This window comes from Notamacropus eugenii, chromosome 4 (assembly GCF_028372415.1).
Source record: "Notamacropus eugenii isolate mMacEug1 chromosome 4, mMacEug1.pri_v2, whole genome shotgun sequence".
NCBI lineage: Eukaryota > Metazoa > Chordata > Mammalia > Diprotodontia > Macropodidae > Notamacropus > Notamacropus eugenii.
In genome coordinates, this window is record NC_092875.1 from 103,286,244 (window position 1) to 103,312,305 (window position 26,062).

The 26,062-nt window shown below is 38.6% G+C and overlaps 1 protein-coding gene across 4 annotated transcripts in view; it reads right to left on the reverse strand.

The window, feature by feature from the left end:
* The window catches only part of KHDRBS3 (KH RNA binding domain containing, signal transduction associated 3), a 309,488-nt gene extending 284,033 nt beyond the window's left edge, over window positions 1-25,455 (reverse strand). For 3 of the 4 annotated variants that reach the window (XM_072602997.1, XM_072602998.1, XM_072602996.1), the window contains exon 1: window positions 24,829-25,455. In XM_072602997.1, coding sequence (XP_072459098.1) covers window positions 24,829-24,916 — 88 coding nt within the window. In that variant the 5' untranslated portion in view covers window positions 24,917-25,455. Of the gene's footprint in view, window positions 1-24,600; window positions 24,702-24,828 lie in introns of those variants that run through there. The other variant, XM_072602999.1, reaches the window with a different exon arrangement.
* Between the last annotated feature and the right edge of the window lie 607 nt (window positions 25,456-26,062).

Consider the following 26,062-nt stretch of genomic DNA (forward strand, 5'->3'; position numbering starts at 1 on the left):
AAAAAATGGAACTCACAATTTAAAAAAATGATTGCTAAGAAAGACCTTGTATAAATAATTGGGAAATATCTAATTAAAAAGTAAATTTTAAAAACTGATGCAGCCTATTCATACCCACCATGCACCTTTCCATTGACATTTGTGTGATATTCATATGTAATCTTTTATTCACTGTTGCATTCTATATTTTACTAGTATAGTAGAACCTATATTTCTCCTACATAGTCTGAGCTGATTTCCATTTAAGGAGACAAGGAGTCTATCCTGAGGATTTAGTTGATCCCAAACATTCTCAAAGTAGGGGATATAGCCCCTTGTGGGGCGCTGAACAAATCCAAGGGTGTAGAATTAGCATCTGGTGCAATTAGGGGAAGTTGAATAAAAATAAGGGGGCAGTGGAAGCATAAGGAAAGAAGATTTTGAAAAACCATTCATATATGTTTCATCTGTTGTGTAACAGAGTTAAAGTCATAGTGATTACATTATTTTCCAAATAAACAGACAAAATTCAAATTATAACCCATCAGTGGTCAAGTCTGCCTACAGGTCTTTACAAGCAAGTGTTGGCAGGGAAGCATATCGCACATTGTCAGCATGCATTGGCAGGAATATGCACGTGTAACAACTTGTTTCTAATACAATACTATATGATTATATGATGCAATATCGCACCATCAGAATTTCAATGCAGGAAAATATCCTCAAATTTACGTTATTAAACTTAAGATGTGTCATTTTAAAATATATGCATATATATTATATTTTTTGCAACGACACAAATTTCAAAAAAAATTGTTAAAGGGTTAAAGAAAGATTTCCAGAGGGGCACTGAATAATTTACTTTTTTTTCAAAAGGGGCAGTAGGTCAAATAAGTTTGGGAACCTCTGGTGTAGAGGAGTAGGACTTAAATCACTTCCTTATTTCTTGAGGTGTAAAAACTTCTGCCTATAAAAAACTGCTGCCAGGAGGTCTTAGCAGAATTTATACTAAGGTACAAAGAATAGCTGGGTGGTATAATGGAGAGAATGCTGTGCTTGGAGTCGGGAAGATCTAACTTCAAGCCCAGCCTTGGCCACTTACTATCCCTGAGACCCTGAGCAAGTCATTTAACCTCTCTTTGCTTCAGTTTCCTAATCTGTAAAATGGGGATAATTACCTCATCTGTAAAATGGGAATAATTACCTCACAGGTCTGTAATACACATCAAACGATATAATATTGTAAGGCATTTAGCATAGTTTCTAGCACACAGAAGGTACCGTCTAAATATTAATTGTGGTTGCTGTTATGCATTGAAGGTTGTATCTTTTGACCTAGTATTGCTGGCCTGGCAAATGCAGAAGATGAAGAAAGCAATATCCATTTGAATAAGTAAATTCTATCTTTTTAATAATTTACTTGTAACTACGGGTTTGACTGCCTCTCTTATAGGTAGGTTTACAGCCTGAGCTTTAGCTAAAGATCCCAAGAAAAGGAATCCAATGTCACAAAGAGACAAAGTCTTCCTAGTCAGGGAAAAGACAGGATCTCTTACACAGCTTAAAAAGGGTGGGTGGGGCTATGCCAGCCTGGGAGTCTAGAAGGGGTCTGGTACCATCAATGCAAAAAAACAGCAATAGCTGCAGAGCAGCTAGGATGGAAGATACTTTGAATGGAAATTGATATAAGTAATAAGCAGATGCCAGCAAAAGTTTGCAACTCTGTGTATTCAATGAAAATCCTAAGAAATGATAGAAATGGTGTTTCCTAAGGAACCACATCAGCTGATGAACTGCTTCTCTTCTATCCCCTCTTCAACTCTTCTGCCAAAATTGGCAGAGATTAAATCTTAATTGTTTACTTTTGTTAAACTGCTCTAAACAGTGTCGTAAGTACCTCACCTCTAGACTTGTCCTAGAAACATAAACAATTGTTCTGTTACTTCTGTCTTTATTGAAAAGAAAATGAATGGAGGGTGGCTGTGGTTATCTGATTAGATGGAGAGATTTGCATCTCTGGTCTGGCAATTAATAGTCACCTATGGATTCAGAACTTTTAAAGTTAACTATTGAAAATTTACATTAATAAACTTCCCCAAATTAGTAAGGTAAATGGAGAACTATGTGAACCCTGAAGAGCTTTATCCTAAGCTTTAAAAATAAACCTTGAGCAAAATATCTCCATGCAGGCTGGAACTTGAGTGCTTAAGGCTAAACAATTTCCACTCTTCAATGTAAATAAGGTAAGAGTAGGGGTGTGACTACGGGGAAGGTAACCCCAAATACAAGATACCTAGGCAGAAACAAGCATGGTCTAAGAGATTTATCTACCCCCTTTTTGTTGATTAGGGAACCTCTATAGAAAAATCTGCTAATTAACTACTGAAAGATAATTTATTTTTATTGAATTTTATAGTCCACTAATGTTTCTTTGCAGTTCAATCCAAGACTGACCTGAACTAGGCCTGATGGAGGGCAGCCGCCATAGGGAAATGATACTAGTATATTGTTATTAAAAAGATGAATCTTCACTTTCTGGGGAAGCTCAGGGTCATTAAAGAAGCTCTGCAATTTCCTTAAGGTAATCCAACAGGCTCTTCTTATCTTATTAAACTCTGTACCCAACAGGCTGTCATCTGGACTGTATGTCCCAGATACACATACCAATAGATGAGCTATACAAATTCAAATGCATATTATATAAACTTACTTGGTGTTTGCTAGGTCAGTGGTGAAGCCAAACTCCTGAGTGACTACATTTCTTCTGGGAGGGTCTGCAAAGGTTTCAGACCCTACTCAGCATAATGTCATCCTCCAAGAGGAACAACTGAAATAATGTACTGTTCACAGGAAATCCCATTTGGTCTCTGTCCTCAACCTCCAGAATCAAAGTGTAAACTCCTTTGATGGGCATGTACTGTCCTGTTTTATACTTCACATAGTTATGATTAGGATTATCTCTACTGTTATGCCTTTCAAATAATCCCAAATAATTTTGCCCTGTGAACAGGAAAGACAGTGGTATTTTACATATTCTCCATACATTTTAGACAATTGTGAAATGATAAAGATGTGGTCCATTGCTGAACATCACTTTGCAAAAGGTTTGTCGTGAGTTTCCTATTAATACTCTTCATGAGGATGACCTTAATGATTCTCTAGAAGTTTAACAGAATTCTCCTTTATATCTATCCATCAGTACCAGGATTTTTTTCCTTTCGTATCTTGATGGTTCTCATAAAAATTTCATATAGATGGGAGAGTGGGCACATAGACTGGTATTTAGTTACTGGCATTCCTAAAATAATCTTTTTTTTAACATTAATAAGGTCTTAGAATTTCTCACCTGCCTTTGGTATCTTTTTTTCCTAAAGAATGTTTGTATATCAATACCTCAATGACCTAATAATTATATCACAACTAACAAATAGCTTCTATACAGACCTGTTTTAATTCATCTGCTTTTCCCATATTTGTGTATTTACTACTCCAATTGCATATCCAAGATGTGGTATTAATGTAGTATCCTCACTGTATGTCATGGAGAAAACTTTGTAATAATACTTTTTTACAATCTCCATTTTTCTTCTAGTTGTTGTCAACCTTCCATTTTCATCATTAAATGCTTTTGACATGACTTTGTTTAGGGGGCTGATTTGTTGAACTGTCTTTGAACTGGTTTTATTAAATGCATTTTCCAATAAAAAGCTTAGTTAAGGAGAATCTAAATAGTTTAACATGGCAGTCCATGAAACAAATTTATCTAGCCCTCAGTCTTATCCAGTTGTTCAGTCATTTTTCAGTAATGTCCAATTTTCTGTGACCTCTGTTTGGGGTTTTCTTGGCAAAGATAGTGGAGTAGTTTGCCATTTCCTTCTGCAGCTTATTTTACAGATGAGGAATCAGAGGGAAACAGGTTAAGTGACTTGTCCAGGGCCACATAGCTAGTAGTGTCTGAGACTAGATTTGAACTCTGGTCTTCCTGATTCCAGATCTGGTGCTCTATCCACACCACCTAGCTGCCCTAATCCTGTGCAGTCCCCTTCTAATTCTGTAATGATGATGGCAATGAGGCAAGAATGGGGACAGAAGATGAAAATAATTACAGTTTTTTAGAGGGTTATATGAACTTTTACTTGAAAACTGGCACTCTAAATTTTATATTCTCATATAATGAACCTTTAATGATAATATTATACAGGAAAAGAATGTGAGTCATAAACAATATTTTTTTATATTCTTGGTATAAACAAAGGAAGAAAGAAGTTATAGCTAAAAGGATAGCTCCCAGGTATTCCTTGGGAGAAAGTGGGAGAAAAAGAGTTGTCATAGCATTCTTTACAGCAAGTCAAAAAACAAGAAACATTAATTTCATTATTTCATGTCTCATATTAAGATATTATGATATGTAATTTCAAAAAGTCCACCACAAAAATAACAGCAACTTATACACCAAAGACATAGAGAAATTCTAGAAAAACATTAAAAAACCTGGTAACTTTAATGAAAAAGCAGACAAATATGAGAATGGGAATAAATATATGGGAAAATATGATTCAAGATGAAAGAATGAAAGAAGCCAAAGATTTATAGATCACAAATGAGACTCACATCTTATATCTTGAACACATTCTTCAAGAAATGAACTGGCTGATGTTAGACATGTTGTTTAATTTTTTTAGTCTTTTCTGACTCTTACACCCCATTTGGGGTTTTCTTGGCCAAGATACTGGAGTGTTTTGTCATTTCATTCTGCAGCTCATTTTCCAGATCCTGAAGGAACTGAGGCAAACAAGATTAACTGACTTGCCCAGGGTCACACTGCTAGTAAATGTCTAAAATCAGATTTGAACTCAGGTCTTCCAGACTCCAGCCCCAACACTCTATTCCCAGCACTGTAGTTGCCCCTACATGACAGATATAGAGGTCACCAAACAATATCACAAAAATACTTAACTATTATAGTTTGACAAGAAAAAACTTAATTATGTGGGAGTTATCCCTTAATCAGTTGACTGCAGAGAGTCAGACCATCAACTTTCAGAGCCACGATCAGAATTAGTACATAACAAAAAAAAGAAAACTATGACATGAAAAGGGCTCCATTTTAAATTAATCTCTTTGCATTTAACAGACTTAATAAGTCATATAAATTATTCTTTTAATAGTTCCCAGGCCTTCACTGTAAAGAACTTGAAAAGGACACAAAACAACATGAACTGAGCTATTAACAACTTGGACCAAAGATGCCAAATAAAATAATCAAAAGACAGACACTTTTTGAATGTTAACTTTATAAGAGATATTTAAAAGGATGAGTTTTGAAGGGGTAGGCAAGACCCAGAATACATGTCTCTCTGAATGACAGGAATCTTAAGTCAATGGATAAAAGACCATACTCCCTTTTAGGAAAATCTGGATTCAACTCCCACTTTTGATAGTGGCTGCATAATATTAGAAGAGAATTTGTGTTTCAGACCATTCCCTAAGACAATAAATTACTTCCCAAATTCATTGGTAGAGGGGTTGCCTCACAATGAACCAATAAAATCTCAGTTGCCACCCTATTCCACCTTCCCCACAAAAAAGGAGAAAAATACTGTTATGTGCTAAGAAAAATCATCATTGGTTTAAGACCTACTAGTATTCTGAATCTGATTATTGTTTTGCTGCAAAATAATCACATTTCTTTTTAATATAGGATTATGCCAGTTTTCAGACTTCTAGAGTGTGTATTTATTACACCTTATGGCCAATAATGTTTCCACTAAGAAATTAAATCAAAGTCTTAGAAAGCTGTGGTGGTTTTTGGTGGGGAGTAATGTGGGGGAGGGAGGGGGGCTCATTTTTTCAAGGAGATAGCTAAACTACAAAGAAAATCATTTTTTAAACTGTCTCTCAGGTACAACATAACATTTTAAAAAGTACACCGAATAAGATATGAACTACAAATATAAGCTAGCTACTTTTGCTGTGCCTCCCAAACACCAGAAAATAAAAAGGAACTGAGTAGATTACTATAAAATGTCTTGAAATTTAAAGTCTTTAGATATAATCACTCATTCGGTGCAAACTTAGGCCTACAAACTAAATGAAAGTCATTTTGAATTAGATATGGTTACTGAGAAAGGTTTTCAGAAAGAAGCAATAAGACTGTGGGAGGAGGGTAAACCTGGGATGAACTCACTCAGTGAAAGACGCTATTTAAATTAAGAAAAGCCAACTCTGACATGAGGCTTTATGTTTTCAACTACAACCTTTTAAAAGGAATGCATGGGAAAGAACAGTCGTCATTTGCCCAGCATCATTAATATGCTAGTAATAAATAAGAGAAAATGAACTACCAGACCTTTCATGAGACAACTCCTTTAAAGAAAAGAAATTAAATTGTTATAAATTCCCATAGAATCAGCTATAGAATATGAACAAGTGTAAGTAACTAAAGTTACTTTGTGTCACCCCACCACAATATTATTTAATTAAAATCTCTTAGTTATTTACAATGAAAAGAGATATTTATAAGGTCAGTATGCTACTTGTTATCATTTAATGTCCCTGGGCCTCAGATTCCTAATCAATATAAAAAAAGTATCCTTTTTATTAGAGTCTAAATGACCTCTAACGTCTCTTTTAGCTGACATTTTATAATTCTAGCTATCTTTTTTTATCAATATACACGTTACATGTCCTTCAGTCTTAGTTCAGAAAGAAGTGCAAGCAAACAAGGTTCTAGTTAATTTTTCTTCTCAATATTTCCTGAATACATATTTCATGTAACGTGACAAAGATGACATGATCACATTCTGAAGTAATAATCAAGAGTTCTGCATAAAAATTATCCTAAACGGGCAAGCAAGTAGCCCATAAAGTTTGTGAAGACCTGCATTTATTAAGCAGTTTATGTGTTAGGAACTTCTTGAACAAATAAAATAATTCAAGACAGGTACAATGAGAGACGAAATGCAGTTAATTGTAAAATATGATCACCTTGATGGGTCAGGAAAGGCTCTACCACAGATTGGGCACAGATAGTCTGTGTGAGCATTTGGAGTTGTATCAGCAAGCACTCCGACATACACACGGGGGATTGCTATCATAGATTCTTAGATCTGCATTCATAAAAGGAAAGGCAACTTTTGAGGGGTTAACAATAACTTTAATCAAGCATCTCTATCATTCACTTAGTTCAGGAGAAAAAGTCAGCACCCTGAACTTCAGAGAAAATACAGAGAAATCAAAGATCAATAGACATGGCTTCCTCTGTTTAACTATAGTCAATATATACATCACAATTCAACAGACAGGTCCAACTGTCTGACCACATACCAGAGAGGGAAGCACCAACATCTATTTTTTCAAAGCTGAGAGGTTATTTAGAGGCTTCCCAGACTGATCTAGCATTCAAACCTTCCAAAAACTAAGCCCCAAAGTACAACCTCACCTCAGAGTCTTTATTTATATACATTTCAGAGCCAGAGGACATCAAATCCCCAGAAAATCAGTGCCTCATTAAAAAAAGGTGTGAGCCTTCCTACAAATCTTCCCAGGCCCAACAATGGGTGGGAAAGATCCTCCTTAATCATATTATTCAGAGGCACTTGTAGTAAACAAAAACAGCAAAAGATCCTACTTTGCTGGCCTTCCCAGGGGTGGATGCTCTAAATTTGCACATCCCACGTTTCCTTTGAGCTATTTAAATTCTCCTTTGCTCTTAGAAAAAAGCATCTTCTCGGATGTAGGCACACCATGCTGAGAGGTCCTATGCTAGAGTCTCCCATGTCACACAATCAATTCCAAAGTTCTTGAGAGAGACCTTGAGAGGGTTCTTGTATCACCTCTTCTCAATCACCATGTAATTGCCTGCCTCATGTCAGTTCTCCATAAAGCTGTCTTTTTAGCAAGCATACATTTTGCATTCCAACAATGTGGCCAGACCATCAGAGTTGTGCTCTCTGAAACATAGTTTGGATGCTTGGCAGTTTAGTTTGAGTATGGACTTCAGTGTCTGGTACCTTATCCTGCCAGGTGATCCTCAGAATCTTCTTAAGACAGTTCAAATGGAAGCAATTCGGTTTCCTGGCATGGAGCTGGTAGACTGTCCATGTTTCACAGGCATACAACAATGAGGTCAGCGCAATGGCTCTGTAGACCTCACTTTGGTAATCATACCTTTTCTTTCTCAAACATTTCTTCAGAGCATCCTAAACACTGGGCTAGCTCTGGCAACGTGTACATCAACTTCACCGTCAATGTGTACATCCCTGGAAAGTACACTACACCAAGGTAAGTAAACTTATCCACAGCATTCAAAACTTCTCCATTTGCTGTAACCAATGGTTCCACATATGGATAATATGGTAGTGGCTGATGGAGCACCTATATTTTCTTGGTGTTATTAGGCCAAAATTAGCACAGGCAGCAGAGAACTGATCCATACTTTGCTGCATCTCTGCTTCAGAGGCTGCAATTGAATGCACAATCATCTGCAAACAGAAAATCATGCACCAACACTCCCTCCACTTTGGTCTTGGCTTGCAGCCTTTTTGAATAGAAGAATTTACCATCAGTGTGGTAGCTGACCTTGATGCCCTGTTCAACCTCATTGAAAGCATCTGACAACATGGCTGAAAACAGCATGCTAAAATGCAGGGGAGCAAGCCACAATCCTGTTTTATTCCATTGATGAGTGGGAATTCATGAGAGAATTGTCCACTATACAGAACCCAGGCAAGCATGGCATCGTGAAATTGATATACAATACTGATGAACTCTGGGCTACCAAATTTTGACAAAATTTTCCATAAGCCCTCATGACTAACAGTATCAAAGGCCTTGGTCAGATCTACAAACAGTGTGTACAGACCTCTGTTCTGCTCCTGGCATTTCTTCTGGAGTTGTTGCATAGCAAACACCATAGCGACTGTTCTTCAGCCCTTTTTGAAGTCATTCTGGCTTCTCAGGTAGATGACCATCTTCCAGGTGAAGGATCAGCCTTATTAAGGAGGACTCTAGCAAGAACATTGCCAGCAATGACTAAGAGGCAGACCCCCTTGTGATTATTGCAGGATAATCTATTTCTTTTACCTTTATACAGATGGACAATGGAGGCATCCTTGAACTCCTGGAGGATAACCTCCTCTTGCCATATAACCTGGAAAATTTCAGTTTGCTTTTGTATGAGCAATGGACCCCCTACCTTGTAAATCTCAGCTGGAATAGAATCAGCACCAACTGAATACAAAAAAGTATGAAAAGATTTATATGAAGCAAAGTAAAGTAAGCCGAACCAGAAAAACAATAAATATAAAATGTCAAAAAACAACCACCCCAAATTAATGAAGACTACATTAATGAAGATTACAAAAAATTTAAGTATGTGAAAACACCTTGTCCCCTACCTTTTTGGAGTTCGAGGTCAAGGGTGTGGAACATTTCATATAAAATCAGATTTTCCCCCCAGTGTGTTAATTGGTTTTACTAAATTTTTTTCTCCTTTAAGAAAAAGTCTTTGGATAGCTCAATGAGAAGGAGAATACTGAGGAAAATATAAGCAATGTAAAGAAAAAGTAGATCAATAAAAATGTTCTGAAAAGAATCTTATGAAATAATGTCTCTCACACTCACACTCTCACACACAGATATGAATATAAGAGAAATGCAAATAAAAGCAACTGTTCTTATCAGTTGCATTGTCACAGATCCAGAAACCATTAACCCTTTCATCTCTACCACTCTTACCTTGAGGCACCACTGGTCTGAGTCTTCTGGGGCAATATCCAGTAATACTTTATTCTTTTATCAGGTCAGGATACATATATACTTCCTTACTTGTGCCCCTAATAACTAGAATCAAAATCTAATCAACATAGCCACTTTTAAAAAGGATGTGTTGGATCTACTCCCCTAAGGAATTCATGCTAAGAAAATCATTCCACATGCTCCCCCACTAATTCCTCATTACCATTCCCCTCAACCCACTCAATCCAAAATTTTATCCTAATTCTAACCCCAGCCCTTCAGCGTGCCCTATGGAATGCTTTTGCATAGTCAACAAAACTTCTTTCATCTTAAAACTATTCCTCTCCAACTTCTTTCATCTACTGGCTCTTACTAAAACAAGGTTTCCCCCTGATGATACAGACTCCTTGGTCACCCTTTCCAATACTGACTGTACTTTCACTCATTCTCCTTCACTCACTGGTTGAAGCAGGGGAGTTGGTTTATTCCTTGCTCCCCACTGTCAGGTCCTAACCCTACCCCTTCTTCCTTCATCACTTAGTAACTTCTTCCTTTGAGGTTCATGCTATTTATATCTACCATCTGATCAAAATCCTGAGGCTACAGAGCTCCAGATCACTCCCCTTCCTTCCTCAGTGAGTTTAGTATATGGCTCACAATTTTCCTCTCCTCCCCTGTTACTGCCTCTATATTAGGGGACTTCAATATACATAATGATTTTCTCTCAAATACCCTAACCATTCAGTTCCTTAACCTACATACCTCCTATGAGCTATTCTTCTACCAAGAATTCTGAAATCCCTTTATCCAACCATAATCTATTGGATTTCTCCCCCCTCATCCTCTCCCTTTCTACCTTCCCCTTCCCTTAAATAGCGCTACACCTAACACTCACTGTAATCTCCAGTCCCGTGACCCATCAGTCCTCCCTCAGATCATTTCCCCTGCATTAGCCACTTTTTTGTTCTCTTCATCTTAACTTCTTGGTGAACCAATTCAACCCTACACTGTTCTCCCTCTCTTAAATGGCTAGCTCCCTTATATCATCAACTATAAATAGCCAAATCTCAGCCATGGAGGACTCTACCACTCATCATCTTCACTCCTGGTTGTTGTTGTTGTTTGGCCTTCCTTTTGGAAGAGGACTAAGATTTCAGGGAGGTGATGCCATGATCTGCAAGTGAACTGAATTTAAGTGACAGAGCTTGCCTCCAGGAGCTTATTTTGTCATTCCCATCTCCTCCTCTTTCCTCTTTATATGAAGTCTTCAAATACAGAATTGTAAATGCAGGTTTTGTTAAGGCACATTGGGATTCAAATCAAGCTATTTGACCCTGCCTTAAATCCAAATCACTCTGGTTCTCACTGACTGGTCAACAATAGGTCCCAGCTTAAGGCCCTACTTGGCGATGGTTTGGGCCCTGATGGCTCACAGGGAGTATATATACCAATAGTTTCCCTTTGCGGCCAGAAACTCTGAGGGTCTTCCTTTCCCACAGTGATCTTTTTTAAACTAGGTAGAAGGACATTTTTTGCGTCATTTCTTACCTAGCCTTAATCATTAAATAGGGATTGCCTCAGCCACACTGAGACTTGTTAAAGGCCTTAGCTTAAAAAGGCCAATGATTCCCTGGCACCCTGGGCCATCTCCAGTCATCCTGATCTCTATCTGGCCACTGGACCCAGATGGCTTCAGAGGAGTGAAGGCTGGTGACTGCACAGCCCTCCCTCACTCAAATCCAATTCACTTGCATGTCATGGTATCACTTCCCTGATATCATGGTCTTCTTCAATAAGGAAGGACAAACACAATATCATCCCACTCTCCACAGTGACTCTTCCAAAACTTCATCCCCCTTCAAACCTCCCATGGCTCTCTCTCCCCTCACTCTCTCAGCTGAGTATCTTGCCTCATATTTTACAGAAAAAAACTGAGGTTATTCACTGTGACCTCCCTCTTTTCCCCTTCCTCATTTCCTATCAGATGCCTTCTGCAACTTTCTTCTCCTTTACCCATCTCACATTATAAAGCCATCTTACTCCTTTACCAAAGCTCCTCTCCTGGTTCAAGTAATCTCATTGTCATTCCCACTTTAACTTATTTTTGATCTCATCTTCTCTACTAGCTCTCTTCCTACTCCCTATAAATATGTCCATGTCTTCCCAATGCTGAAAAAATTTAGTTGATTCTTCCATCCCTGCTACTTACCATCCTGTATCTTTTCTATACTTTACAGCTAAGTTCCCGTAAAAGGCCATCTACAATCTATGCCTCCACTTTCCTCTCACTCTCTTAACCCCTTAGAATCTGGCTTCCAATTTTATCATTCCACTGAAACTGTTCTCTCCAAAGTTACTAATGACCTCTCACTTGCCAAATCCATTAGCTTTTTCTCAATTCTCATTTTCCTTGACCTTTCTGTGGCTGTTAACACTTCTGATCACTCTCTCCTCTTTGATACTTTTTTCTCTCTAGGTTTTTAGGACACCACTCTCTCCTAATTCTCTGCCTACCTATCTGATCATTCTTTCTCAGTCTCCTTTGTTGGATCTGACGAGGCTCAGAGGTGATGGGGACCCCAAAATACAGATAGTCCAGGTCATGCTCGAATGAATTCAACTCAAGCCTTCTTAAAGCCAAAGAAAACAAAGTTCATTAAAGATTCGCCATCTTGGGTTGCCTCTTAAGGAGTCTAAGCATTTGTGATGCTTGTATTCACAAGCGGGACAGATAGAATCCCAGCTAGACAGAGTCTGAGTTGGATTGAATCTGAGCGCCTTCATGGAGGCAAGATGGAACTTAAATACCGAAAAGACTATAATAGGAGGGATGGGGAAGAGGGGGAAGGTCTGGTAGTCTAGAGTGATGGGAGAAGGGGTCTAGGGAGGGATCTGAGAAGAAGTTCAAAGAGGGAATTCCAGGAGGATCAAAGGCTGGAAACAGCTGGAGGCAATCAAGACACATCAGACTATGGAGCACCTAGGTGGGAAGCAAGTGAGGCAATCAAGAGGTAACAGACAATGGCCACAGATTTGAGTATGAAAAGCCAGGTTATGTGAGGAGATTCAAGGATAATTCAATTTGAGTATGAAAAGTCATGTTCTCTGGGGAGATACAAGGAGAAGTCAATTTGAGTGTGAAAAGTCAGGTTAAGTAGGGAGATTCAAGGAGAATTCACACGGAAGTTCCCAGAGTCTGAACCCCATCAGATCCTCTTCAAGATCACACAACCAAATTCATCATAGGTGTCCTTCACTTCTGTTGAGTCCTGTTTTCTCTATATATGACTTCCCTTGGTGACCTTAGTAGGTGCTATAGATTTAATTATCATCTCTATGCTGATGAGTCTCAAATCTATCTACCTTTCCTGTCCAATCTCTCTGCTTACCTACAATCTTGCATCTCCAACTGCATTTTAAACATCTCAAACTAGATGTGCAGCAGACATCTTAAACTCAGTATGTACAAAAAAGAACTAATTATGTTCCCCCCAATTCAACATCACTGCCTACCTCCCCTATTATTGCAGAGGACAACACCATCCCTTCAAGCTCCTCAGGCTCACAACCTGTCATTATATTCTCCTCATTCTCCCACCTCTCCCCCATATTCAATCTGTTTCCAAGGCCTGTAGATTTCACTTTCACAATATCTTTTGAACATGCCCCCATCATATCTCTGACACTGCCTCCACTCTCTAGTGCAGGCATTCATCACTTCAAGATCTTGGGTCTGCCTAGTTCAAGTCTCTCCCCACTCCAATACATCCTCTTTTCAGTCACTAAAGGGATTTTCCTAAAGTGCAGATCTAATCACATCACACACGCATCCTCACATGAGCGCGCACACACACACACACACACACACACACACACACACACACACACACAACCACTCAAGAAACTCCAGTGGCTCCTTATTGCCTCCAGGAACAAATGCAAAATGCTCTGTTTGGCATTCAAAACCTTTCATAACCTAGCTGAACATTTTGAAAAGCAGACAGAAAAAAGGGAAAGTCAAAGTCGAAGGTGGTAATAATAAATGATGATGATGATAATGATAACAATGAGGCAAGAAGGATAGCTAGAATTTTTATAGAGTCTATTATATGCCAGGCATTGTGCTAACTGCTTTACGAATATTATCTCAACTGATCCTCACAACAACCCTGGGAGTTAGATGCTCTTATCATCCCCATTTCACAGATGAGGAAACAAAAAAGAGGTTAAGTGACTTGCCCAAGGTCACACAGCTATTGTCTGAGGCTAAATCTGAACTCAGGTTTTCACTAACCCACCTAACTCCAACTATTTTCTCAGTAAAGCTGGAGAAAAAGTACTCTGCATAGAGGGTGGTGAAGAAAGTCTTGTAGAAGTTTTAAGAGAAAAAAGGTTGTAGTTACTGTTAAAGAGCATGAAAATTAAACACAGAAGGACAAAACAGACTGCTATTCAACAATTTTGTGTCTACTTGAGATCAGATAACATGAATTTCTAATGAATCCAGTCAACAGTTTATGTGTCTTTTTCAAACAGTATTCAGCAGCATACACATATAGAAACAAAAAAGGTAAGTCATGGAGATAATCTAGGTTTATGGTTTGGTAAGGCACAAAAAAGACAAGAAAGTCAAAGGTAATCAATGCATACCTAAACTAATCAAAAACAGGTTCAATACTGTAAAGGGAGAACAGAACTGAGATACTGGAATGAAAAGAATGGGCAGAGAGACTGGAGATCACAGTGAGGATGAAGAATAGTGTCAAAGTTCAGAAGGAATGAAACAGAAGAAAAGACTGAAAGCAGGGAAGCTGTGGATAGTGAAAAGAATTTATGAGTAGTCAATCACAGAGGTACAGCAGTTATAGTTGATGTTCAACTCAAGAGTATGAGTACCTATGTGTACCTAAAGTGGAGTTAAAGTGGAATTCATGGATCAGGAGATTGATGAACCTGAAAACCAGAGTATTCAATGAGACATTAACAGATATATTGACGTCCCCAAGTGTGAAGGCAATGTGTTGGACTTAAAAAGATTTTGTGCTAGGCATTGAACTTGATAAAGTTGTCAATTACAGACCCACTAGGTAACATTTTCCCTGTGAAGAGCACACCTACAAAAACATAATATGAATGAATGGAAAAGTAGGTATTAACGTATAAACTTCACTTTACAGAAAATTTGAATGTCAAATCTATTCTCTGGATCAGAATCCAAAAGATTCAAAGGAATCAAAAGGTGGAAAAATTTCCTAATTTTTACTTTAAGGATGACTTCAATCATTAAAGCTAAATTAGCTTCCACAGAATTTTTTTCTAAAACTTTCTAATAGATTTCTAAAAATCTTAATCTCCTGTAAAATAATGGAATCCTTATTTTTCACTATCTAGAACATAATAAAAATAGTGTGAAAGTGTCCAAAATTTAGATATTGCAAATTGGTTGGTTAACCACCAATTTTAATATAGTTATTTTAGAATTCTGTCTTAAGAATGGTTAACAGTGGTACAATGAGGGCCATCTAGTGGAAAGACATATAAAAACACAGGAAAAAAATTAAAAGATGACAAAAAAAGGAAAGGAGGATCAAAAAAAAAGCTACCATTTCTCAACTCCATTATGTTTTCTCTGTAGGAGCTTGGGTCAACAGTGACCTCAAGTGTAAGATTTAAATCTAAAAATGATTATTAAAAAAAAAAGGATGATTCCACAAGATTCTATCATACTGACTAGTAACACCAAAATTTTTTTCAAGAACACTTTTTAAAAAGTCCTGAAAGTACTGAGAAGGGTTGACTGATGGAAAATTATAGAAATATGAAAAATTAGGGAAATACAAAGCTAATAAGTTCAATGTAAAATGTCTTATGCTTGCCAAAAAATTTCTAGTGACCATACAGTCACTAGGGTACAGTCACTAAGGTACAGCCATAAAATTAATCTTCATTTCATAATTTCAGCATCAAACGCAGTATCTCTAATTAAAAAGAATGAAAACCAATCAATGTTGCTTGCCATTTTAATGCCAGATATTAACTATATGAAAGTAAACAACTTAATGAACAATTATTTTCTCCTTAAAGATCTCCTGGGCACTGATAATGAAGTTCTATTGACATGAAAGTGCTATACTGTAAAAGACTAAAAATATTAATAATAGAGGTGTATACACATATACATGCACACATATAACAGTATTGTAAATAAGTTCAAAAATAGTTGAAATAAAGTTTTCATACTCCTAAATATTGGAAGGTTCTTTACAAGTTTCTGCAATATCACTTTCCTTAGCTCAGAGAAACATTCATTTATGCTTACTAGATCACTAGGCAACAGTGTAGCAAATTAACTCAGGAGACACAAAATTCCCATGAAAACCTAACAAAAAGCATATAGAAAATAGAACCTCAGTTTATTAGGTTTTCATTTATACCTACTACTTCATTTATTATATGCCCTGAATATATGCTAATTTGCATGGCTGAAAGACAGGCATAAGTAAACACTTTTAACAAACTGAACCTATAGGAGTAAGTAGTTTGTTCTCACTACCCCCAAACGTTTCTTTTACTAAGACTTTCTTGGCACAAATTATGGTCTGTTAATGGAAAAACTGGAATGCGAACAAGGAAACATAGTTTAGTCCCAGCTCCGGCAATGTGTGATTTTGAGCAATTTAGGTGTCTTCTTTTAGATACAGTTTCTTCCCTTAGTAAAACGAGGGAGGTTATAGGGCTAGATGCTGCTAAGAGTAGTCCACATATGTACAAACCTTAAGGTTCACAATGTATTTTTTTCATAATAACCCAATGAGGAAAATAGTACAAATACTATTATCTGTTTTAGTCAGTTTGCCAATAAGCATTCATTAAGCATTTGTTAATTGCTAAGTGTTTGATATACAAAGAAAAGCAAAAGACAGACCCTGCCCTTGAGAAGCTCACAATCTAATGGGGAAGACAACATACAAAAAGCTACACATTCAAACCAACTATAATGAAGCATAAAATAGGGAAATATTCAACAGAGGGAAGTCAACAGAATTAAGAGGCACTGGGAAAGGCTTCCTATAAAAGGTAAGATTTTAACTGATACTGGATGGAAGTCATGGAAGCCTGGTAAAGATCAGAAAGGAGGGCACTCCAGACAAGAGGTCTTGTCAGCAAAAATGTCCAGAGCTGAAAGATGGAATGTCTTCTTTATGGAACAGAAAGGAGACCAATGTCGCCAGAGTGAAGATTACACTGGGGACTATAAGGTATAAAACTGGAAAGGTAGGAGGGTGGGGCCTCAGTTATGAGAAGCTGTGAATACCAAATAGAGGATTTTATATTTAATTCTGAAGGTGACTGGGAGCCACTGGAATTTATTGACCAGAGGGTGGTCCTGGTCCTGATGGTGACCTGAACTTTAGGAAAATCACATGTTGGCAGTTGAGTGGAGAATGAACTAAAATGGGGAAAGACTTTGTGGCAGGTTGCTCAAACAGCAGCTACTGTAATAATATTGGAATGAGGAGATGAGAGGGTCAGGACCAGGGTGATGGCAAACATAGAAAACAGATGGGGGCTTATTCAAGATGTTTCAGAGATGAAATTCACAGCAGTAGGCAACAGATTGGATATGGATGAGAAGGGTGAGAGAGAGAGAAGGGATAGTGAGAATGACACCTAGTTGTGACCTTGGGGGATTGGGAGGACACAGTATAGTGATACCTTCAACAGTAACAGGAAATTACTTATATTATAATAAGGAAATTGAGTCTTCAGCAAGACAAGTAACTCACCCAAGATCACATACTTAATGAAAGTTGGAGCCAGCCAGTACTCAAACACAGGTGTCCTGATGTTGTGTCCAGCATTTTTCTACTATAGCCCTATACTCTCTCTAGAGAAAATACAGTAATAATATTGTCTTACAGTTTAGAAAGCACTTCACAAATATTTTTTAATTATTTATTTAAGCTTCATGACAATCTTGAGAGATTGGTACTATAGTTGTTGTTATTATCCCAATTTTACAGATAAAGAAATCAAGCCTCAGAGAGATTAAATGGTCATAAAGCTGGTTATTTGAACGTAAATCTTTCTGCCTCCAGAAAGCACTCTATTTACTACAAACTGCCCTGATCTCCTAGATTCTTTTCAGCTGTAAACCTCTGACTTAAGCATTCAAAGTTGGCTTTTGATTCTCCGTATGTAATGTGCTACTATAAAAAAGAACTATGTTGTTTGCTGTATTTTAGAAACCATGATAATCTAAAACTGAAATGCTAAAAAAAAAAAAAAATCAAATTCATTACATTGTGTCGTTACCTTTCATTACATTTTCATAACATTTTTTAAACACCGTGTCATTCACTTTTCTAGAGTATTTCTGAGAAAGAAAATTTACTACGATATACACTGCACCTCAAAGTTCCAAACAATGATTACATAAAATTCACCTGGTTCAAGTAAAAACCAAGTCTCTACAATACAGAGAAATCCTTTATTAAAATAGGAAATTTCTCTTCATTGCTACAATAGGGACTAGGGGGAGCAGGAAGGATAGACAGAAGTTTTAATAACAGTAAGGCTCATAAACTGAGTTATATCAAAGAACGGAACAAACTTTTCCCCATGTTATGACCTACCCTTTTGAAACACACAATTAAAATCCTTACTTTGTATCCCGTATGAAGATTAATTAAGCACACCATTGGAGGGCATACAAAAGTACAAAATCTTTTTCAGATGAGTGCATGTTGTACAACTAAAACAAGAGTGACATAATTTGGCTTTCAGAATAAATGTCACCTTAAGATGACTCTTGCCAATCAGGTAGCTCATAGGTGACCAAAAGCAGCAGTTCTATGTAAGAAATACTTAGGCGATGAATGTATGTTTGTTAAATGAATAATCCTGCCACACAAAGAGGTAAATTTAAAGGAGTATTTTTAAATGTATCATTGTTAATGAAAAAAGCTAGCTAAAAAAAAAAACAAAACTTTTCAAAAGAAAACTGCGATTTAGTAGAAGCAACACTAGGTTGGAAGTCAGAATTCCACTAAATCCTTCTATGACCTTGGGGCAAGTCATTTCAGCTCTCCACAAAATAAGGTGTTAGACAAAATGATCTTTCCTGAGCTCTTCCAATTTCAAAGTTCTATGATTCCATAACTCTAAAAATGCTAAATCCTGACTTTCTCTTTCTTAACAATATCTTTATCATAAAGTATTTCTTCACTCAAATTACCCCCCAAAATGCTTTGATCAGTTCAATTCTCCAGCCTTCTGGGAAAACTTGACCCAATTCAGGATAGCCACTGGCTTATAGGTTCCCTTTCAAAACAAAAGACAACAAAGAATATCATGTGATTTATATTTCCAAGTGACAGCCCATCAGTTTTCATTTTTCATAGAGAAAAAAAGTGTATAGATTAACTCTTTCAGGGAAGTTTACTTATATTTGCATGTAATAAAATCTCTAGGCTTCTAGATTTAATCTGTCATTTGAAATCTAATTAGGATTTTATTGAGCAAAAGTTAATTGCATTACAGAGCATAGATTTAAGAAGTTCAAGAAAAATTTAAATAAACATCTGATTCAAAGCAGATATGACACTATCTTCTCATTATCTCCCACAGAAGAACCCCTACCGTTCTACCACATTTACACAGCATTGCATTGCTCCAATGCTTGTTTAACAAACTGCACTTTAGCAAAAAAAACCTTGTACTGTTATTCTCAGGAAATCTTATTTGAGTTGAGACCCTTCCCGAAGAAAAATTGTACTCCATTTTACTGCATATTACACGTAGTAGACAACCAATGTATATTTGTTAAATAAATGATCTTATGCCACGAAGTGGTAAACAATGGGTATTATGAGTCTGTAGGTGTTCCTTTACATTCCAGCGGTATATATTGCTACAAATTCTTCTAACTTCATCATGATTATTAAAATCCAATCAAACATGATAAAGCTCAGTGCAGAAGATACTAACTGGACTATGCATTTACCAAATCTTAATTTAAATTCACTCAGAGTTTATTAAGCACTATGATCTAGAGACTGTGCTGAACATTTAAGATAAAAGACCAAAGCAACATATTCCCTTCCCTCAAGCAGCTTCCATTTTTCTTGAGGGAAAGGAGAGGGAAATGATCTTCACAATTGCCTTGCAAGGCCTTAACTAGCTATTCCATCACACTAGGACCAATTACTCAACTCCTATGATCTTATTTCTTTAAATGTAAATTGGCCACTATGTACCTCAAAGGGATTTTTCTGAAGAAAAGTTTCCTTTCCTTAAGGAAGAAAAAGAGTCCATAAATTCAAGACTTGATCTCAAAATAATAAATGACATCATGAGTATTAAGTTATTAAAGATAGTTTGTCATAATTTTATTGTTGCTTTTAACTTTTACCCTTAAACCATAGTAATCTCTGAATGAGTTATCTGAATGACTATGCCCTTTAAACCTAAACCAAGAAATGTTTTGTTAAAATATCATGTTAGCTGCATTAACAAAAATAAATTGCTAACTTGAATAAAGGTAAGTATTCCACACTGGATGAAATAGGGAAAATAAATGCTATTTTAAGTCCATAACAACATTCTGCCATTTTAGTCTTCTTTATTGTTACTTACAGCTACAAACAATGACTCTTTAACTAATAATTGGTTAATTCAAAAAGGTTTAAAATCATCTTTCCCCTACTCACTTGACTAAGTAAATTTACAGTCTGATAAGGTTACTAATAAGTCATGGAAAATTAGGAGGTAAGATCAAAGGGCAAGTGACAGCTGGCAGAGAACTCAGGAGATCATTTAGTACAACACCCCTATTTTATATATGAGGAAACTGTGGCTCACAATGGTTAAGTGACTGGTCCAAGGTCACTCGGAAAAAAAAAAAACAAAGTGGGGATTTAAGTCCAGATCCTCTGACTTCAAATTCTACCCTCTTTCCACGTGCCATGCAGCTTCCAACTAATAATCATTATGTTAAACTAGAAATAACATAGATGGGATTCTAAATAGTATGAGGAAACCTAATATTTGATGAATAGTTGTATCAATGTAAAAGGTTTTATTACTGCAACAAATGAATTCCCACTGTGAAAGCAAAAATACAACCTTCCTGGAACCAAACAAAAAAGACATATTTAACTTCAACTATTTTTCCATTTTCTTTAACAACCAACAGCAAATGAGTATAAGTTGGCAGAGAACCAGCCACCAATCCATAGATTATTTTAGACAATTAAAAATAAGAGGTTATGTAATCTTATTTAACGGTTACTTGGCTTGAGCATAAAGCCATCAATGGCAATATTGGAGAGTTGGACTCAAATTATAATGTGTAAGGCATATTTGAATTTTTTTTTTTAGCAAGTCAGCAGCTCTACCATTAGACAGAATACAAAATATGCAACTTGCTATCCATTTGCCCTACTGAAAATAGTACAAGGAAGAAAAGCATCTATGTAAGAATTTCTTTCCATTAGGGAGCTCCTATAATACTTTATTTTATAAGCATTTTGTTACCTCAAAGTGGGATATGTGTCCACCTAGATAGACCAAATACCTAAAAACAGATGAAATAAATACATGTGTTCCAATATCATCAAAATTCCATTTCCTTGATTTGTTATTAGAATGCCTCAGGACAATGATGTAAGGCACATATTTACATTTTTCTCCAGAGGGATAAAAAGGGAATGCCAGAAAATACATTCAGCTAAAATATCATTGATATTGGAAAAGTATTAAAAGTCAGTTCTTTGCCATTTAACACATGCTTTAAAGCACAAAATCCAATATGCATCTGCCGTGTAAAATATTTTAATTATCTCTTCACTTTTCAAACAAGAACCACTTTTCCACCAGTCTGTCCCTCCCACCATCATCCCACTATACTAAGGGGCAAAAAACATTTCTCAACAAACGTACACAGAGTCCAGCAAAACAAACTTCCCACATCAGATATGCACCAAAATGCCTATCTCTCCTTGCATTTCAAGCCTATCACCTTTTGACAAAAAAAGTAATGATCCTCTCTAAAATATCAAAGACTCCATTATGGAGAAAATTCCATGACTTTGGGTTACTCTTGCTTCAAATCTTTGAGAATTCCTATGAAGTTAAACTCAATGGTCATGGGGGGTGTAAATTAAGATCATTAGCAGGGTTGTAAGAGCTGGGTAACATATTACTAAAACAAAAAAAATTACTTATAAAAATTATCCAACTTAGCTAAGACTTGTTTATAAATTAGTGCTTACCTCACAGCAAATGACTAAATTTTTAAAAGCTTATAAAACATTCTCGTACAACTACTATTCTACTACTACTAGTATTCCGACAGTTACAATTCTTTAAGCAAAGTCCCTCATGAACCATTATGTCCTTCAAAAAAGAACATAAAAACAATGACAAATTATTAAAATGAAAACTTTTAAAAATAAATCGCACAAGTACTTATAGAGCACACGTTTCCAAAACATGTTCATCTTAAATCTATAACAATAATCAGTTTGATTTTTAAAGCTCTTAATTAACATATGAGCTAGTTCCTATGTCATAGATTTAACCTTCACAAGACAGCAACCAACAAAACCTGTGGCATCTTTACTCTCTACATGATTGTACAATCACTGCTGGGCAGATTCTGCCACCACTGGTTAAAGTGTTGAGATTAAAAACAACTGATATGAAATAGTTTCCAAAAGCCACAAGCAGTTAAGAAAATAAAAACATTTTCAGAAAGCCAAAGACTAGATGATTCTCTGAGGTCAAAGTCAAGGTTTGTTAACTTTTGTGGAAATCAATATCCTTCTTTAAGATACTGAATTTAGCAAATGAGTAGAAATTTTGGAGTTATATAACTTACCATATTCATATTTTACTTAAAAAATAAAGCTCAGACAAATGACATATTTGGTGTACTATTTTTAAAAAAATCTTATCCTATCTATGGTGGACTAAATCACTCTTAACAGCAACAAAATCCATAACATCTGGTTCTACCACCCTCATTTAAATAACCAGTTTGAGAACTGTAGTTCTCACTGGACTCTCATTTTTAGCAGGGAAGCTGACTAGTTTGGATAACTATAAAACTAGAGAGCCATATTCATAAGACAGTTTAGAAGAAACACTGTCATCTTAAGACTAAGGTTTTAAAACATTAAACATTGAAAATCTGGGTAATCTGGACTACATCTTATGAAAAGTAATGTGACAGAATAAATCTAGACTTGAAAAACTGACTCATTATACTTTCAGTTAAACTAACTTGTCTTGTTAACTGATTACAACAGTACTTTGATTAAGATCCTTTGTAAGAAAACTGTATTTTGACTGTAACCCAAGAGGTGTCTAATGCCTCTGTTCACACAATAAAAGAAAATTTTTTTCACAGGAAAGACAGCCTAGTAGAGGCAACAAAAGATTTATGTAAAGCACAAAGGGTAAGGAGTACTGAACTCATTTGTAGAACTTAATAAAAAAATTAATGAATGGAAAATTTACATTTTCTTTGAGAATGTACATGTAATACATACCATTTTAACATGCTCCTTTTATTACTGAAAAATACATTTACAAAGAACAAGAAATCAAGTTCTGAAATCCAATTCTGTTCAACTCATAAAATATTCTTTTGAATTTCTAAATATTGTCAGTTTCCCCTGAAGCCCTCCCAATCACTTCAAAGTAATGTAAGAGAAAAATCCCACTCAGAAACAGTTGCAACAATGAAATAAACAGAATCATTTCTGAAATCAACAGATCCAATTTTACATAGAGACTACAATTGCCCTTTGCACGTGACAAATCTTAGACAACGTAAAATACTTGGAGGAAAATTTATGCTAACGTAGGAAAGAAAAATCAGTGGCTCCAGAACCCCTCTTTAGAGGCAGTATATTAAATTTACTACAAAGCACAAAGGGCTGTAGAGAAGTGGACTGCTTGCTGAAGGGTTAATTCATCATTCATCCCTACAGACTGCCTGAAAAAAAAAACATTTGGGTTTATTTAGCACTGCCAAGGAAATTTCTGCCCTTAGGATGTGCTATTCTCTCCAAAACCCCTTTTCCTCTTCCCACGCCTTCCAAGTCCCATCAAGTCCACACTGCCCTAAACTGAAGTGTTACTAAAATGATAACAGAAACAATTTACTCCCCGAAATTAAAAACCCCAAGCACTGAAAAGATATATCTCCCTTGCCCTTAATCTGTTCTCCATCCAGCCTCCTCTAAGTGGCATCCCTCAAGCGTTTGCCCTTTAATATTCCCTTCCCACTTGTCTTCAATCCCCAATCCAGAAGATCCAGGGCAGGGATGAAACGGAGATAGAAACTTCACCCCGCTCTGGCCAGTCCCAGAACACTGGTTCCTCTATCCTTAAACCTCATTGAAGTCTCTCCCCTAGGGGAACCCCTAATTTCTTCATCCCCTAAAGACCCTCAATTTCAGCAACACAGTTATCTCCTCCTTCCGTACCCCCGCTAGGAGGAAATAGATCATTCCCTTTAGTGAGTGCCCCCCGAACAAGTTTTCTGTAACAAGTCCCCTCACTTCATTCGGTTCCCTCTCTCCCTATCACCCAGCTTTACAAAATCCCTGCTACTCAACCCAAGTGTCAGTCCCCAAGATCTCTCCTAGGTTCCAAGACTCACTTTCCTCTTTGCCCCTAGCCTATTCTCCGAATTTCTCTTAAGTCCCCTCAGGTTCCTCCCTGGTCCCGAGTCCCCCCAAACATCTCTCCCTGGTCCCCAAGCCAGATTTTTCCTTTCCTAAACACCCCCTTTTATGTCTTCCTAGTTAAACCAAGTCTCCCCCATCAGATTTTCACCATCCTCCCCCATTTTCTCCCTAGTCCTCTGACCTCCAAGTTTCTCCCTCGTCTCCTACAGTTCCCCCAGGATTTTCCCCCAGTCCCTCGCCCGAAATGCTCAGTTCCCCGTCCACCCCGCCCCCCCAACGGCCACTGTACACTCGTTAACGGTCGTCCCTCTACCGGGCTCCCCAATGGGGCGGGGGTCTTAAGGTCAACCCCCGCCCCCCAGTCCCGGGGGCCGGGGAGTGGAGGAGGGCCCCTCCTCGGAATACTTACCTTGGTTCACCAGCCGCAGCGCGTGAGTGAAGGAGGGGTCCAGCGAGTCCTTCTCCGCCATCAGCTCGGGCAGGTACTTCTCCTCCATCCTCTCGGCTCTTCGCTCGCTCCCGGGCCGGCCCCGGAGGGTGGGAGAAGGACGGCGGCTCGGCCCGACCGGCGGCCGGACGGCTGGACAGGCGGGCGGGCGGGCGGGCGGGGGCGGCGCCCACCTCCTCGGTCGCTCGCCCTCCCTTCCGAAAAATGAAAAAAGTATCGAACCCCCAGAGAACAAGGATAACACGGAGCGCGGCGACCGCACGCCCTTCCGCCGACGCCCGCTCCCGGGCTCCGCAGCTCGCGTCCCGCGAGGAAGGAAGAAAAGTGCCCACGGCCCTCCAGGGGCAGCGGCCGAGCTCAATCCGGGCGGCCGCCCCTCACCGGCAGCCGCCTCGGTGGTGCGATCCTCCGCCAGCGACCGCCGCTACGGACGCGGCCGCCGCTGCTGCCGCCTCCCGCAACCCGGGCCCCGGCTCATGAAGTGGGCACCGCGCAGGGAGAGCGGAGGGAGGCAGGCGGCGGGCAAGAAACAACGAGAAGGAAAAATGGCAAAGAGGAGAAGAGCGCTGGGTGGAGAAGACAGCGCCTTCCCCCACGGGGGATGACAGCTCACCACAGCCCCCTCCCCTTCTCCTCCCTTCCCTCCCACCCCCCAGCCAGAAGCCCCAAGTCAGGCGCAGGCGAGAGTCGCCGCCCGGTGCTGCTGCTGCCGCTGCCTCCGCCGCCACCGCCGCCGCCTCAGCAGCTGCAGCAGGGACACCCACCCTGCGCGCCTGCCCCGCGCAGACTGAACTGGCCGCGCGAGCGCCCAGGCTCCCCTCCTTCCCCCCTCCCCCTCCACCAGCCGCGGGCGCCACGGAGCATGCCCAGTGCTGCCGCCGCCACCGCCGGCTCCGGAGTCCGGGTCGTGGCGCCTGGCCACGCGCCGCTGGGTGGGCTCGGCTGTTTTGCCTCCGTTCTGCGTTCCGGGGTTCCGGGTTTTCGCCGCAGCCCTTGTGGAACGGAATGGGAACCCGAGGGAGGGGGCGCGGGGACCGGGGTTCGGAACGCTGACCTGCAGGCGCCAGAGGGACGGGAGATGGGAGGATGTTCAGTGCTTGAACTGAAGCGGGGGACAGCGGCCCTGAGGAGAATGGGGCAGTGCTGACTGTGCACCCCCTCCATATACCCCGAGCCGAGAGCCCCCCTTTCATCC